At 45.6% G+C, this 12887-nt stretch overlaps 1 protein-coding gene across 1 annotated transcript; it reads right to left on the reverse strand.

The window, feature by feature from the left end:
* Positions 1 to 8662: 8662 nt before the first annotated feature.
* LOC115465474 lies at positions 8663 to 9474 on the reverse strand (the record flags this gene model as incomplete). The annotated part of the gene is given in 3 exon segments (XM_030195964.1): positions 8663 to 9014; positions 9016 to 9181; positions 9384 to 9474. Coding segments are annotated over 3 exon segments (609 nt in total), but the record flags the coding sequence as incomplete, so codon positions are not given.
* Positions 9475 to 12887: the final 3413 nt, after the last annotated feature.

Genomic DNA, 12887 nt, shown 5'->3' on the forward strand with positions numbered 1-12887 from the left:
CCCCCCCCACTAATATGAATAGAAAAAAAAAATCAGAGCAAATTCAATCCTATGCCCATCCCCATTTTGTCAAGCATCAGCCTTTTCAGAACATAACCCTTTTCTACAAGTATTTGCTAACCAAAGTGCATGCAGTGAAACATTTCTATCACATCTATCCTCCTCAGCTGGCATATCTGGGGTACAATTGAAATCAATGCAGAATATCTCTTTTAAAGCCAGGTCACCACCCAACAGTACAGCACTAGATTAGTCTACCATAGGATAAAATAATATTAATGCCAACAAAAAGGGTTTGAAAATGGTTAGACCTGTTTTAACTAGCAGGCATATGGCTATATAGGCAGCAAAATCTACAGTGAAGCTTCTGGAGCACTCAGAAATCAGCTGAACATTATGACCAAGACCTTTCCCATGGAACAGTTTCAATGCATTTAGCCTATGCTTACACCCAAAAGCTATGACCTCTTAGGGGCTTTATTTATTTAATTGAATTTTGCTCACGCCTTTTCAGTAGTAGGTCAAGGTGAGTTACATTCAGGTATACTAGGTAGTTCCCTGTCACTGGAGGGCTCACAATCTAAGCTTGTACCCGAGGCAACGGAGGATTAAGTGACTTACTCAAGATCACAAGGAGCAGCATTGAGATTTGAACCAGCCACCTCTGGATGCCAAGCCCAGTGTTCTAACCATTAGGCCACTCCTCCACTCTTGTGATCTTGGGTAAGTCACTTAACTTTCCATTGCCTGCAGAAATTAAAAAGTTATGGTAAAGGAGGCAATGTCCTATTGGGGATTAAGAACTGGTTAAGAGATTAAAAAAAAAAAAAAGAATAGGATTAAATGGTCAATATTCTCAATGGAGAAGAGTAAATAGTGGGGTTCCCCTAGAATCTGGGCAGGAACTCTAGTTTAGCATTCATAAATGATCTGGAAACAAATAGTGAACTGAAACAGTTCTTCAAATTTGAGCAGCAGCAAAGCTGTCAAACCACAAATGAATTGAGAGAAATTGCAAGAGGACGAATAGGAGACTTAGCATCCAAACAACAAATACAAATGTGAAAGTGAGGAGTCACGTGATACGGAGGGAGCAGTAGCCACGCATTACCGCTGCTCCGGGGTCCCTGCTCATTCCGCGCTTGCCAAAAACTCGCAAACCCTCCATAGCAATGGTAACTGCACCCCTCCTGTTTGGCAAAGACTGCATGGACCAATTTCTTGTATCCATCAGCGGCGTAGCTATAGGTGGGCCTGGGTGGGCCCTGGCCCACCCAATTTTGGTACAGGCCCACCCAAAAGCGTCACACCCCAGCCAATGAAAATTCAACATCCCTTCTCTTCCTTCCCTCCACCCTCGCATGTCTAGTGCTTCTCACCCCTCCCACAGTTTCAGCACTTCCATGTCTTTCTCCCCTGCCATGGCAGCGCTTGCACTTTAATGCTATCATGCCATTGGGCAGGAGTTCCAATGATGCGTCGGGGCCTTCCCTCTGCCATGACTCACCCACTGATGCAACTTCCTGTTTACACAGGCTGGGCAGGACGTGGCAGAGAAAGAAGGCTCTGACACAGCACGCAGGCCTGTGTGGAATTTCTGCTGGGTGGTGATGATAGCATGAAGTGCAAGCGCCGCAGCGGGAATGGGGGGAGAGTAAGGAAGATGCGGAGGTGGCGGTGCCAGAACTGTGGGAGGGGAGTGGGGCGCTGCACATGCAGATGGGATGTTGGAGGGAAGGAAGAGAGGCACTGGGCATGTATGGAGGTGCTGGAGGGAAGGGATAGAGATTTGGAACTGCAAGGGAAGGGAGAGGTGCTAGATATGTAGAGGAGGAGGGAAGGAGGAGAGGTGCTGGGCATGCAAGGGGACTCAAAAAGTTAGCAACTCTAGTGCCCACCCATCTAACCTATTGGTCCATCCAAAAATTGCCTTCTGGCTATGCCACTGGTATCCATGCCGCCTGGAACGAGGAAAGGCACGAAGAACGAGAAAGAAAAAACGGCAGTGCCTGGCAGCGATTCCAAGATGGCGCCTGGAATGCCGCAAAGTGAAGTGGAGTTTTCGGCCCGCCAGCTGACGCAGTTGGCGGCTGCAGTTGGTATAGCGCTGGAGCCTCGATTCGCCTCACTGGAGGAGCAGCTCGGTAAATTTGACGGGCTGATGGCTGAGCTGGTGAGCCATATCGCGGAGGCGGAAAAGAGGGCGTCTGATCTGAAAGACACATAGCAGCGACGGGAACCGGAAATAACTGGCCTAAAAGACAAGCTGGCTCACCAAGCAGAGAAGTTGGATGAGCTAGAAAACAGGGCCCGGCGCAGAAACCTCAGGTAGGTGGGGTTGCCTGAAACCATACCAGATAGGAACTTGAGTTCCATATTGGAAGAATGGCTGGGGAAAGAATTCGTGCTGATAGTAAAGGACTCTTTTGCATAGAAAGAGCTCATAGGACTGGGAGACAGCAGCACAGCAGCCAGCACCCAAGAATAGTTATCAAAGTCCATAACTACATATACAAAGAAGAGATCCTTCAGGGATATCAACTGAAAAGAGTCCCTAGCTTATGCAGGGGACCAGATCCGAATATGTCAGGATTACTCGACCAGTGTGCAAGGGAGGAGGCGGAAATGCCACCTGATTTGCGCAACATTGGTGACAAGAAAGTATGCTTTATGTTGCTGTACCCAGCAACCCTGAAAATACAGCATATGGGGAAATGGGTCTTCTTCACATCGGAACAACTGGCCTTACAGTTCCTGAACAGAGAAAAGATGGGGTCCGAGGGCCCTGCCTGATACTGTGCCATTTACTTTACTGTCTGACAGGGATGGAGGTTTTTGCGAGTTTACTGAACTCGAGGGCAAATATGGTTTGTAGGCCTTGAGTTATGGAAGTTATGTATTGTGTGTGAAGGGATGTTGAGGAGCGTGGAGCCGGGTTGGGACCCTGGCACTCTGTGATTCTGCTTTGATGGGGCATAGCCCTGTTGAGGCCCGGTGGGTTTAAGGGGGGTGGGGTGGGGGTTTGGTGGGGAATGTGTAGAGTTTTAAGATTGAAGAGTGCAGGAGGGGGGGTTGCCACAGGAAAGAATACACACGGTTGTTTATGTTGCTGTGCGCCACTGCGGAAATTTGGGAGACTGTCTCCTGGGTGGGGGATGAACACCCGGGGGGCCTTACTAGTGTCAGCAATCTTGGATGGCTATGAGGTGGGGTCGTGGGATCCGGGTTAAATGCAAGTACCTAGATTCATTTCTTGGAATGTATCTGTTATTGGTTCGCCAGTAAAACGAACAAAAATCTTATCAGCCTTGCAACGTCACAGGGTTTCTATTGCATGCCTACAGGAGACAAAATTGTCTGATGCAGAACACTTAAAACTTAGACAGCGATGGGTGGGGGAATGTTTGTTCTCTTCAGCACAAGGGAGGAAAGGGGGGGGGGGGGGGTAGCAGTGCAAGACATGCGTTGTGGCACAGGATGTCAGGGGTGGTATATACTATTACATTTAAATATCATGGGTCAAGAGATTTTTCTGCTCAATATATATGGGCCTAATGTATACGATCACTCCCTCTTTCAACATATAGTGCATTTGGGCATACAATACTCTTCCACCCCATGGATCCTGATGGGAGATTTTAATCAGGTGATGGATGGCCAACAGGATCGGTCGGCTCCCTCAGCGGGGATGGCGATGGACAGGGGCTTACAGTATCTGTGCAAGGTGCTGAACCTGGTAGACCCATGGCTCCTAGTTAATCCCAATGTGCGGGACTATACCTATCTCTCACGCGCTCATGGTACCTGGACAAGGCTGAACTACATCTTAAACAGATGTCATTCTCTTCCCACAGATCCTGAAGGTGGAAATTGGGCCCTTGGAGATTTCAGACCACTCTGATATGGGTAGACAGATTTGGGAGCGGCACGACAGAGGTAATAGGTGGAGATTTCCCTCATATCTAGTGGGTGACGTGCATTTCCAAGATCGTATCAGGCAGAAAGGTCGGTATTTGCAGACGCTGTGAGCCATGAGACGGCAGCTCAACTATACTGGGAAACATCGAAGGTGGTGATGAGGGGGGAAATTGTACATTTATTTTTGTTACATTTGTACCCCGCGCTTTCCCACTCATGGCAGGCTCAATGCGGCTTACATGGGGCAATGGAGGGTTAAGTGACTTGCCCAGAGTCACAAGGAGCTGCCTGTGCCTCAAGTGGGAATCAAACTCAGTTTCCCAGGAACTAAGTCCACCACCACCCTAACCACTAGGCCACTCCTCCACATGTGTGCGCGGGCACAACGCATAGCGAAGGGAATAGTCCAGCTGGAACATAAATTTAAGATAGTAAAACGCAAGTACCTTGCGACCCCCTCCCTAGCGTTTAAAGAAGAGATGGTGTTGACACTTGCCACCTTAAATTCCCTAATCCACGAACCTACTAAGAAACAACGTCACCACTCTTACCTTTTATAGATATGGCAATAAATCGGGAAAATTGCTGTCTAGAGTCACGAAGAACTGGGGTGGTAACTGATTTGTTTCTTCTTTGGTGAGGCCGGACGGCACGAGAGAGACTCAGCCGGCGGGAATCTTGTAGATTTTGCATGACTTTTATGCGTCTCTATATGATAAGCCGGAAGTGCAGAGTGGGCCCTCGGTAGTGGATTATGTAGAAGATTCGGGCATGCCGCGATTATCTGCAGAAGTGGTGAAACAGTTGAATGTCCCTTTGAGAGCTAAAGAAATCCAGCAGGTGGTTAAATCATTAAAAAGAGGTACTGCTCCAGGATCAGATGGGTATACAACAGAATACTATCAATACATGTTGCCCCAGATTTGTGGTGCCTTAGCCTCCTTCTTTGAAGCCTCAGTGGTGGATGGAACGTTTCCGTGGGATACTAATGAAGCGTGGATTACACTCATACCAAAGCCGGGCAGACAGTCAGAACGTCCGGAATCTTATAGGCCAATCTCACTTATTAATGTAGACAAAGATTCTGGCCAGGGTATTGGCAGAGCGTTTAGCACCCCATATAGCCACCCTGGTTGGGAAGGGCAAGTTTGCTTTGTTAGAGGGAGACACATTTGTTAATGTGCGTAACGTCTGTATGGCCATTGCGCATAGTCATACTTTGGAAGAGCCTTTATTGTTGGTTAGTCTAGATGCTGGAAAGGCGTTTGACAAAGTAAGTTTGGATTATCTCTTTGGGGGTTTGGAATATGTGGGCCTGAAAGGTTTGTTTGGACACGCAATCTCAGCCCTGTATTCCCGGCCAAGAGCCTCCCTAGTAGTAAATGGGTTATGCTCATCTTCATTCCCTATAGCTAGGGGGATGAGACAGGGATGCCCGCTATCTCCTTTGCTATTTCTTCTCTACTTGGAGCCCCCGTTGCGTACTATTCAAGGAGACCCTGATATTTCGGGGATCCAGACGCCCTTGTTCTCGGTAAAGACATTAGTGTTTGCGCACAACATTTTGCTGACATTGACGAAGCCCCGACAGTCGTTGAGTAATCTCCTCAATGCTGTAGAAGAATTTAGCTATTTTTCTGGATTCACTCTTAATTTGCAGAAGTCCGTTGCCTTTCCTATTCAGAACTCGATTAGGGAGACCTGGGAGAGAGAGTTTCCTCTTTCGTGGTCTACGGGCCCCTTAAAATATTTGGGTGTTCATCCCCTCGGACCTATCAAACCTGTATGAAGTTAATATAGAGCCTCTACGAGTTTGTATGCAACAAATCTTACAAAGCTGGCACTCGCTCCCCGTATCCCTCTTGGGAAGAATCGCTCTTTATAATATGATACTGGTCCCTAAGTGGACCTGTGTCTTACAAATGCTACCTATTTTCCTTAACCATAGAGAGGATAACTGGGTGACACGACTGGTGACGCGTTATCTGTGGCAAGGCAAGAGACCTAGGTTGCGGGCATCTCAACTCTTTCTCCCTCGTGTCCAGGGGGAAATGGGGCTACTGAGTGTAAAGCTAATATCGATAGCAAGTAACATGCGCCATCTCACTGGTTTCGGGGATCCTCTTATTTTTCGTGTACTGAAGCTGAGACGGATTGTCTGACCCATTTCATTTTAGTGCTTGATTGCATGCGTACCATCCTATGTGTATCAGTTATACACAGAGGATGGTACACTTAAATCCCAGGAAGACATACGGGAGGAATATGGGGTAGAGGGAGGAAACTTTCTCTGTTTCAGCTATGCCACTATATAAGGTCCCTCTCTCCTTCCACTTTAACACCGCAGGCATGGGAAAAGTTTATAACTATTTTGGGTCTAGATGCACAGTTGGCTATTCCCCTCAAATATTACCATGCCACTTTACAGGAACATTTGGGTGAAACTGATTACGAAAAATTAGCAAGTAGTTAGAAAAGAGAACAGTGAGTCTTCAGAGATACACTGAAGACGTCTCCTGGGCATTCAAGGGCAAGTTGAAAATGTGACATTGCAGGAGATGCACTATAAATTCTTAATGCGGATGTATATCTCTCCACACAGGGCCTATAGGGCAAATATGAGAACAGATGACATGTGCGAAATGCGCTCAATCTCCAGCTAGTCTAGGGCATATGTTTTGGTCTTGCCCATCGATCCTTGGATTTTGGCGACAAGTTATTTTCTCCTGATCCACAGGGTTTTATGTATTTTTTCTTCCTTCCCTATTCTCCACTGTATTACAGTCCACTATTGAGAAAAATGATAGTCCACTCTTGCGCATTTATCGTTGTTTCAATTAAGTTAGAGTGGTTTATATAAAAGATAGTTTTTACGTAACGAGAAACAAATTGTTGTATGTTTTGCTATTATACAACTTCTCAAACTTTTCAATAAATATAAAGATACAAAAATGTGAAAGTGAAGCGGGATGCATATAGGAAAGAGGATTCAATCCAACTACATTATGCAAGGGTCCCCAATAACAGATTCAATCATGTTACACCACTACTATGTGAAGTGTATTGGCTGACCGTTAAATACAGGCACCCCTTTAAGATACTTTATCCGTCTATAAGGTATTACATTCTGGTGTTCTGTTCTCTATCTCCTAGTCCCCTATGCCCCTTCCAGAACTGTCCTCACAGAATCAATTTGCGGTTCCTTGTTTTCAGGTGATTGGTTCCCAGTCACTCTGAGCAAGGCTGTTCAGTGTCTGGTCCTAACCTATGGAATACATTACCTCTCACTGTCCGGTTGGAATCCTTACCACTGTATAGGAAGCAAATTAAAAATTAGCTTTCAACTGCTGCTTTTGGTACCTAATTTTCCCTCTCCTGTGTCCGTCTTAGCTGGGCCCAGATGGGTGAAGCTTGGCTCCTTGGAATCTGCAAACACTTTTTTTTTGGTTTATAATTTAATGTCTGGGTTTTCTTTTTCTTTTCCTCCTTCTCTTTCCTTTTCTATCCATTACGATTGTGTTCCTTTCCTTTACATATTTAATTGTGAACCGCTTAGACTTAATTGAGCGGTATAGCAGATATGAATAAACTTGGAGTCACTGCCCAGGAAAAGGATCTGTCTCATCATTGACACACTGAAATCTTCTGCTCAGTGTGCAGCAGCAAAGAAGCAAATTAAACACAGTAAATACACTACTGATGAAATATGCACAAGCCAACTGTCTGCTAGACAAATGCTCCAACTATATGATGAAAAAACCACTAGAATGGTTTAATGAATGCCTCAAACACAACATGCATGTTATCAAAAGGACAATTCCGGAAAGAAACGCAAAGAAACGCAAAATCATACTCACCTCAATCCCCAAGAATACAACTAGCAAGATCAGTGCGAATGTTGTGATGGGATGTATATGAATGAAGAACTGTTAGTTTATGAAAGGGCTGTGGGGGGGGGGGGGGAGGGGGAGGACAAAAAGAAAAACTCGATATGGAATGCATTACACTTACACGATTGTTTTTCACTGTTTTGTTGAAATTTGTACTAGTATTGGACTGATGAGTGTGACAGGGCATTTTTCTCTTTGTCCTTTGTGAATGTATTGTGTATTGAGGAAATTAAAAAAAAAAAAAAAAAAACTAGCAAGATCAGCGATCTCACAAACTAGTGGTCTCAATTCCACTATTGACCAAAACGATGGAGGGTCTGGTAACACAACTGATGGAATACCTGATAAAATTCTCAATCCTCCAAAAGTCCCAATCAGGTTTCACTACTACTACTACTAACTAACATTTCTAAAGCGCTACTAGGGTTACGCAGCGCTGTACAATTTAAACATAGGACAGTCTGTGCTCAAAGAGCTTACAATCTAAAAGACAAGAGAACAATCTAAAGACAAGTGTACAATCTAGAGGACGAGTTAATCTGATAGGGTGGATAGATTGGGGCATTCTATATTTCTCAAGCGGTTAGGTGCCGAAGGCAGCATTAAAGAGGAGTTTTAAGCAGAGATTTGAAGATGGGTAGGGAGGGGGCAAGGGGTATGGGTAAAGGAAGATTGTTCCAGGCATAGGGTGAGGCAAGGCAGAATGAGCGGAGCCTGGAGTTGGCAGTGGTGGAGAAGGGTACTGAGAGAAGGGCTTTGTCCTGTGAGCGGAGGTTACGGGTGGGAACATAGGGGGAGATGAGGGTGGAGAGGTAGTGAGGAGCCGCAGACTGAGTGCATTTGTAGGTAAGGAGGAGGAGCTTGAATTGTATGCGATATCTGATCGGAAGCCAATGAAGTGATTTGAGGAGAGGGGTGATATGAGTATATCGGTTCTGGCGGAATATAAGTCGTGCAGCAGCATTCTGAACGGATTGAAAGGGGGATAGATGGCTGAGTGGGAGGCCGGTGAGGAGTAAGTTGCAGTAATCAAGGCGAGAGGTAATGAGAGCGTGGACGAGAGTTCTGGTGGTGTGCTCAGAGAGGAAAGGGCGAATTTTGCTGATGTTGAAGAGGAAGAAGCGACAGGTCTTGGCAGTCTGTTGGATATGCGCAGCGAAGGAGAGGGAGGAGTCGAAGATGACTCCGAGGTTGCGGGCAGATGGGGGTGTTATCAACTGAGATAGAGAGTGGAGGAAGAGGAGAAGTGGGTTTAGGAGGAAAGACGAGGAGCTCGGTCTTGGACATGTTCAGCTTCAGGTGGCGGTTGGACATCCATGCCGCAATGTCGGATAAACAGGCCGATACCTTGGCCTGGGTCTCCGCGGTGATGTCAGATGTGGAGAGGTATAGCTGGGTGTCATCAGCATAAAGATGATACTGAAAACCATGAGACTAGATCAGCGAGCCCAGGGAAGAGGTGTAGATTGAGAAGAGAAGGGGTCCAAGGACAGATCCCTTGGGAACTCCAACAGATAGTGGGAGGGGAGTGGAGGAAGATCCATGGGAGTGTACCCTGAAGGTGCGGTGGGAGAGAAGAGGAGAACCAGGAGAGGACAGGGCCTTGGAACCCAAAAGAGGACAGCGTGGCAAGGAGTAAATCATGATTGACAGTGTCAAACGCGGCGGAAAGATCGAGGAGGATGAGGATGGAGTAGTGACCTCTGGATTTGGCCAGGAGCAGGTCATTGCAAACTTTAGAGAGTGCCGTTTCTGTTGACTGCAGAGGGCGAAAACCGGATTGAAGTGGATCGAGGATGGCGTGAGAGGAGAGAAAATCAAGGCAGCGGTTGAACGGCGCGCTCAAGTATTTTGGAGAGGAAGGGTAAAAGAGATGGGGCGGTAGTTGGAGGGGCAGGTAGGGTCAAGTGAAGGTCCACAACATAGCACTAAGACAGTCATAACCACTCTGATAACTAAGTTAAGAAGCTTAATAAGCCAAGGTTAGAATATATTACTATAATTCGATATGTCAAGTGCATTCAATCTAGTAGACTACACAACACTAATGGCCCTGCTCGGTTACATGGGAATCAGCGGTACAGTGGCTGCATGCAACGGCTTCCTAAAGACCAGATCCTACATTGGAAAGATAACTGGTTAGACATCAGCCTCTTGGATCTCTGAGTGTGGGGTACCACAGGGCTCTCCAATATCACCAACATTGTTCAATGTAATGACGACTCCACTTGGCAAAAAACTAATGGGCTTCAACCCATTAATATGCACAGATGTTATCACCATTTACATACCTTTTAACAGTGTCACAGAAATGCTGGACAAAGTTAAAACAGGTATGGACCTTATGGAAAACTAGACAGCAACTTTCAAACTCATACTGAACAGACAAAACCAAATTCCTGATTCTATCAAGTCCGCGCAACCCCACATCTCACCAAAATCTCACAATCAACCCTCAAACATACCAAACCGAAATACAACTAAAAATACTGAGTATTATTCTTGTTAAACATCACTGGACAGTTAAATATGAGCAGTAACATCAAAATGCTTCCGAAAACTATGGAAACTGGGAAACTAGACAATCATTCGAGATATATAGTCTCTGATCCTTCTCAATCATTCCAGATAATAGTACAATCAACAGTACTATCACAACTAGACTACTGTAATGCACTATACGTAGGATGCAAGGCAAACAATAAAACCGCTGCAAACCATCTAAAACATGGCAAGGCTAATACTCAAGATGTCAGTATATAAAAGCTACACCACTGCTCAAAATACTACTAAACATTTCTAGAGCGCTACTAGGGTTACGCAGCGCTGTACAATTTAACAAAGAGAGACAGTCCCTGCTCAAAGAGCTTACAATCTAATAGACAAGTGAACGGTCGGTCCGATAGGGGCAGTCAAATTGGGGCAGTCTGGATTTACTGAACGGTAAGGGTTAGGTGCCGAACGCAGCATTGAAGAGGTGGGCTTTAAGCAAAGACTTGAAGATGGGTAGGGAGGGGGCTTGGCGTAAGGGTTCAGGAAGGTTGTTCCAAGCATAGGGTGAGGCGAGGCAGAATGAGCGAAGCCTGGAGTTGGCGGTGGTGGAGAAGGGTACTGAGAGGAGGGATTTATCCTGTGAACGGAGGTTACGGGCAGGAACGTAAGGGGAGATGAGGGTAGAAAGATAGTGAGGGGCAGCAGACTGAGTGCATTTGTAGGTAAGAAGGAGAAGCTTGAATTGAATGCGGTATCTGATCGGAAGCCAGTGAAGTGACCTGAGAGGGGTGATACGAGTATATCGGTTCTGGCGGAATATGAGACGTGCAGCAGAGTTCTGAACAGATTGAAGGGGGGATAGATGGCTAAGTGGGAGGCCGGTGAGGAGTAAGTTGCAGTAGTCCAGGCGAGAGGTAATGAGAGCGTGGACGAGAGTTCGGGTGGTGTGTTCAGAGAGGAAAGGGCGAATTTTGCTGATGTTAAAGAGGAAGAAGCGACAGGTCTTGGCTATCTGCTGGATATGCGCAGAGAAGGAGAGAGAGGAGTCAAAGATGACTCCGAGGTTGCGGGCAGATGAGAAATACTACACTGGCTGCCAATTAAGGGAAGACTAATCTTCAAAGCTAGAACCCTCATCTTACAAGATACTATTTGGTATGTCTCCTGAATATATGCTAGATATGATCTAACTATCCCCAAGAAATGCAAGCCCAGAAACCAGATGCTACCTACTTCTTCACCTACCCAACTGCAGAAACAACTTACAAAACCCATCTACACGGCTAGATTTAGTTACCTGTGTTCCAAATGGTGGAACTCAATACCAAAGGCCACAAGAAGCATCACCAATTATCGTCAATTCAGAAAAGAACTGAAAACTTACCTCTTGAAAAAAATTCTATAACTAAGCTTACGATGTCCTGTTTCTTAATTGTAAACCATCACTGTAATTTTCAACCAGAATGTAAATTACAAGCCATTTTAAATCAAAACCTGTTTTTGGATAACAGTGGAATTCAGAATGCATAAATACATTAGGGAAGGAATAGAGAATAAAATGGATAATGCCTTTGTATCTCACCATGGTACAACCATCTCTTGAATACTGCATGCAGTTCTAGTCACCCACATCTCAAAAAGATATAGCACTAGAAAAGATACAGAGATGGGTGACCAAAATGATAAAGGAAATGGGATGACGCCCCTATGATGAAAGCCTGCAGAGATTAGTTTGAAGATGCACATTTTTTTTGGAATGAGTGGTCACAAAGTTTTTCTTTAAAGAAAAAATTGCAATGCCTTTCTTGAAATGCATGTGCCTTTGGAACGCAAGTGTCTCTCACGCATCACCTAGATAGGATCTTAGTGCTGGGGAGGAGCCGGATGTCTTGGTACAAGTGGGTACCAATGACATAGGAAAATGTGGGAGGAAGGTTCTGGAAGCCAAATTTAGGCTCCTAGGTAGAAAGCTGAAGTCCAGATCCTCCGGGGTGCCATTTTCAGAAATGCTCCCTGTTCCACGCACAGGACCCAAGAGGCAGGCAGAGCTCCGAAGTCTCAATGCGTAGGTCAGATGATGGTGCAGGGATGAGGGATTTAGATTTGTTAGGAACTGGGCAACATTTTGGGAAAGGGGGAGACTGTTCCAAAAAGAATGAACTCTACCTTATCCAGGATGGAACCAGGCTGCTGGTGCTAACTTTTAAAAAAGGATATAGAGCAGTCTTAAACTAGAATGGGGGGGGGGGGGGGGGGGGAGGGCATGGTTTGCTGTGTAGTATCATTGAAGGATAATATTGAAACAGGACATTCAGGAAATCCCAACAGAGAGTTTTCAACAATGCTGAAAGCCAGGTGTGTTTAAGATGAGAACAGGGTACAGGACGCATATTATCCCCATCAACTTCTAAGCAACTTGTAGATGAAAGGAAAACTCACAATTTGAAATGCCTGTTTACAACTGCTAGAAGCCTAAAAATAAGATGGGAGAGACTTAATGCAATCAATTTGGTTGCATAGCATCAGACTGCGTACCTCTGGAGGAAGGGCAATTGTATACAGCTCTGTGGTTTAAAAAACAAAACA

This window comes from Microcaecilia unicolor, chromosome 1, assembly GCF_901765095.1.
Source record: "Microcaecilia unicolor chromosome 1, aMicUni1.1, whole genome shotgun sequence".
Taxonomy (NCBI): Eukaryota; Metazoa; Chordata; class Amphibia; order Gymnophiona; family Siphonopidae; genus Microcaecilia; species Microcaecilia unicolor.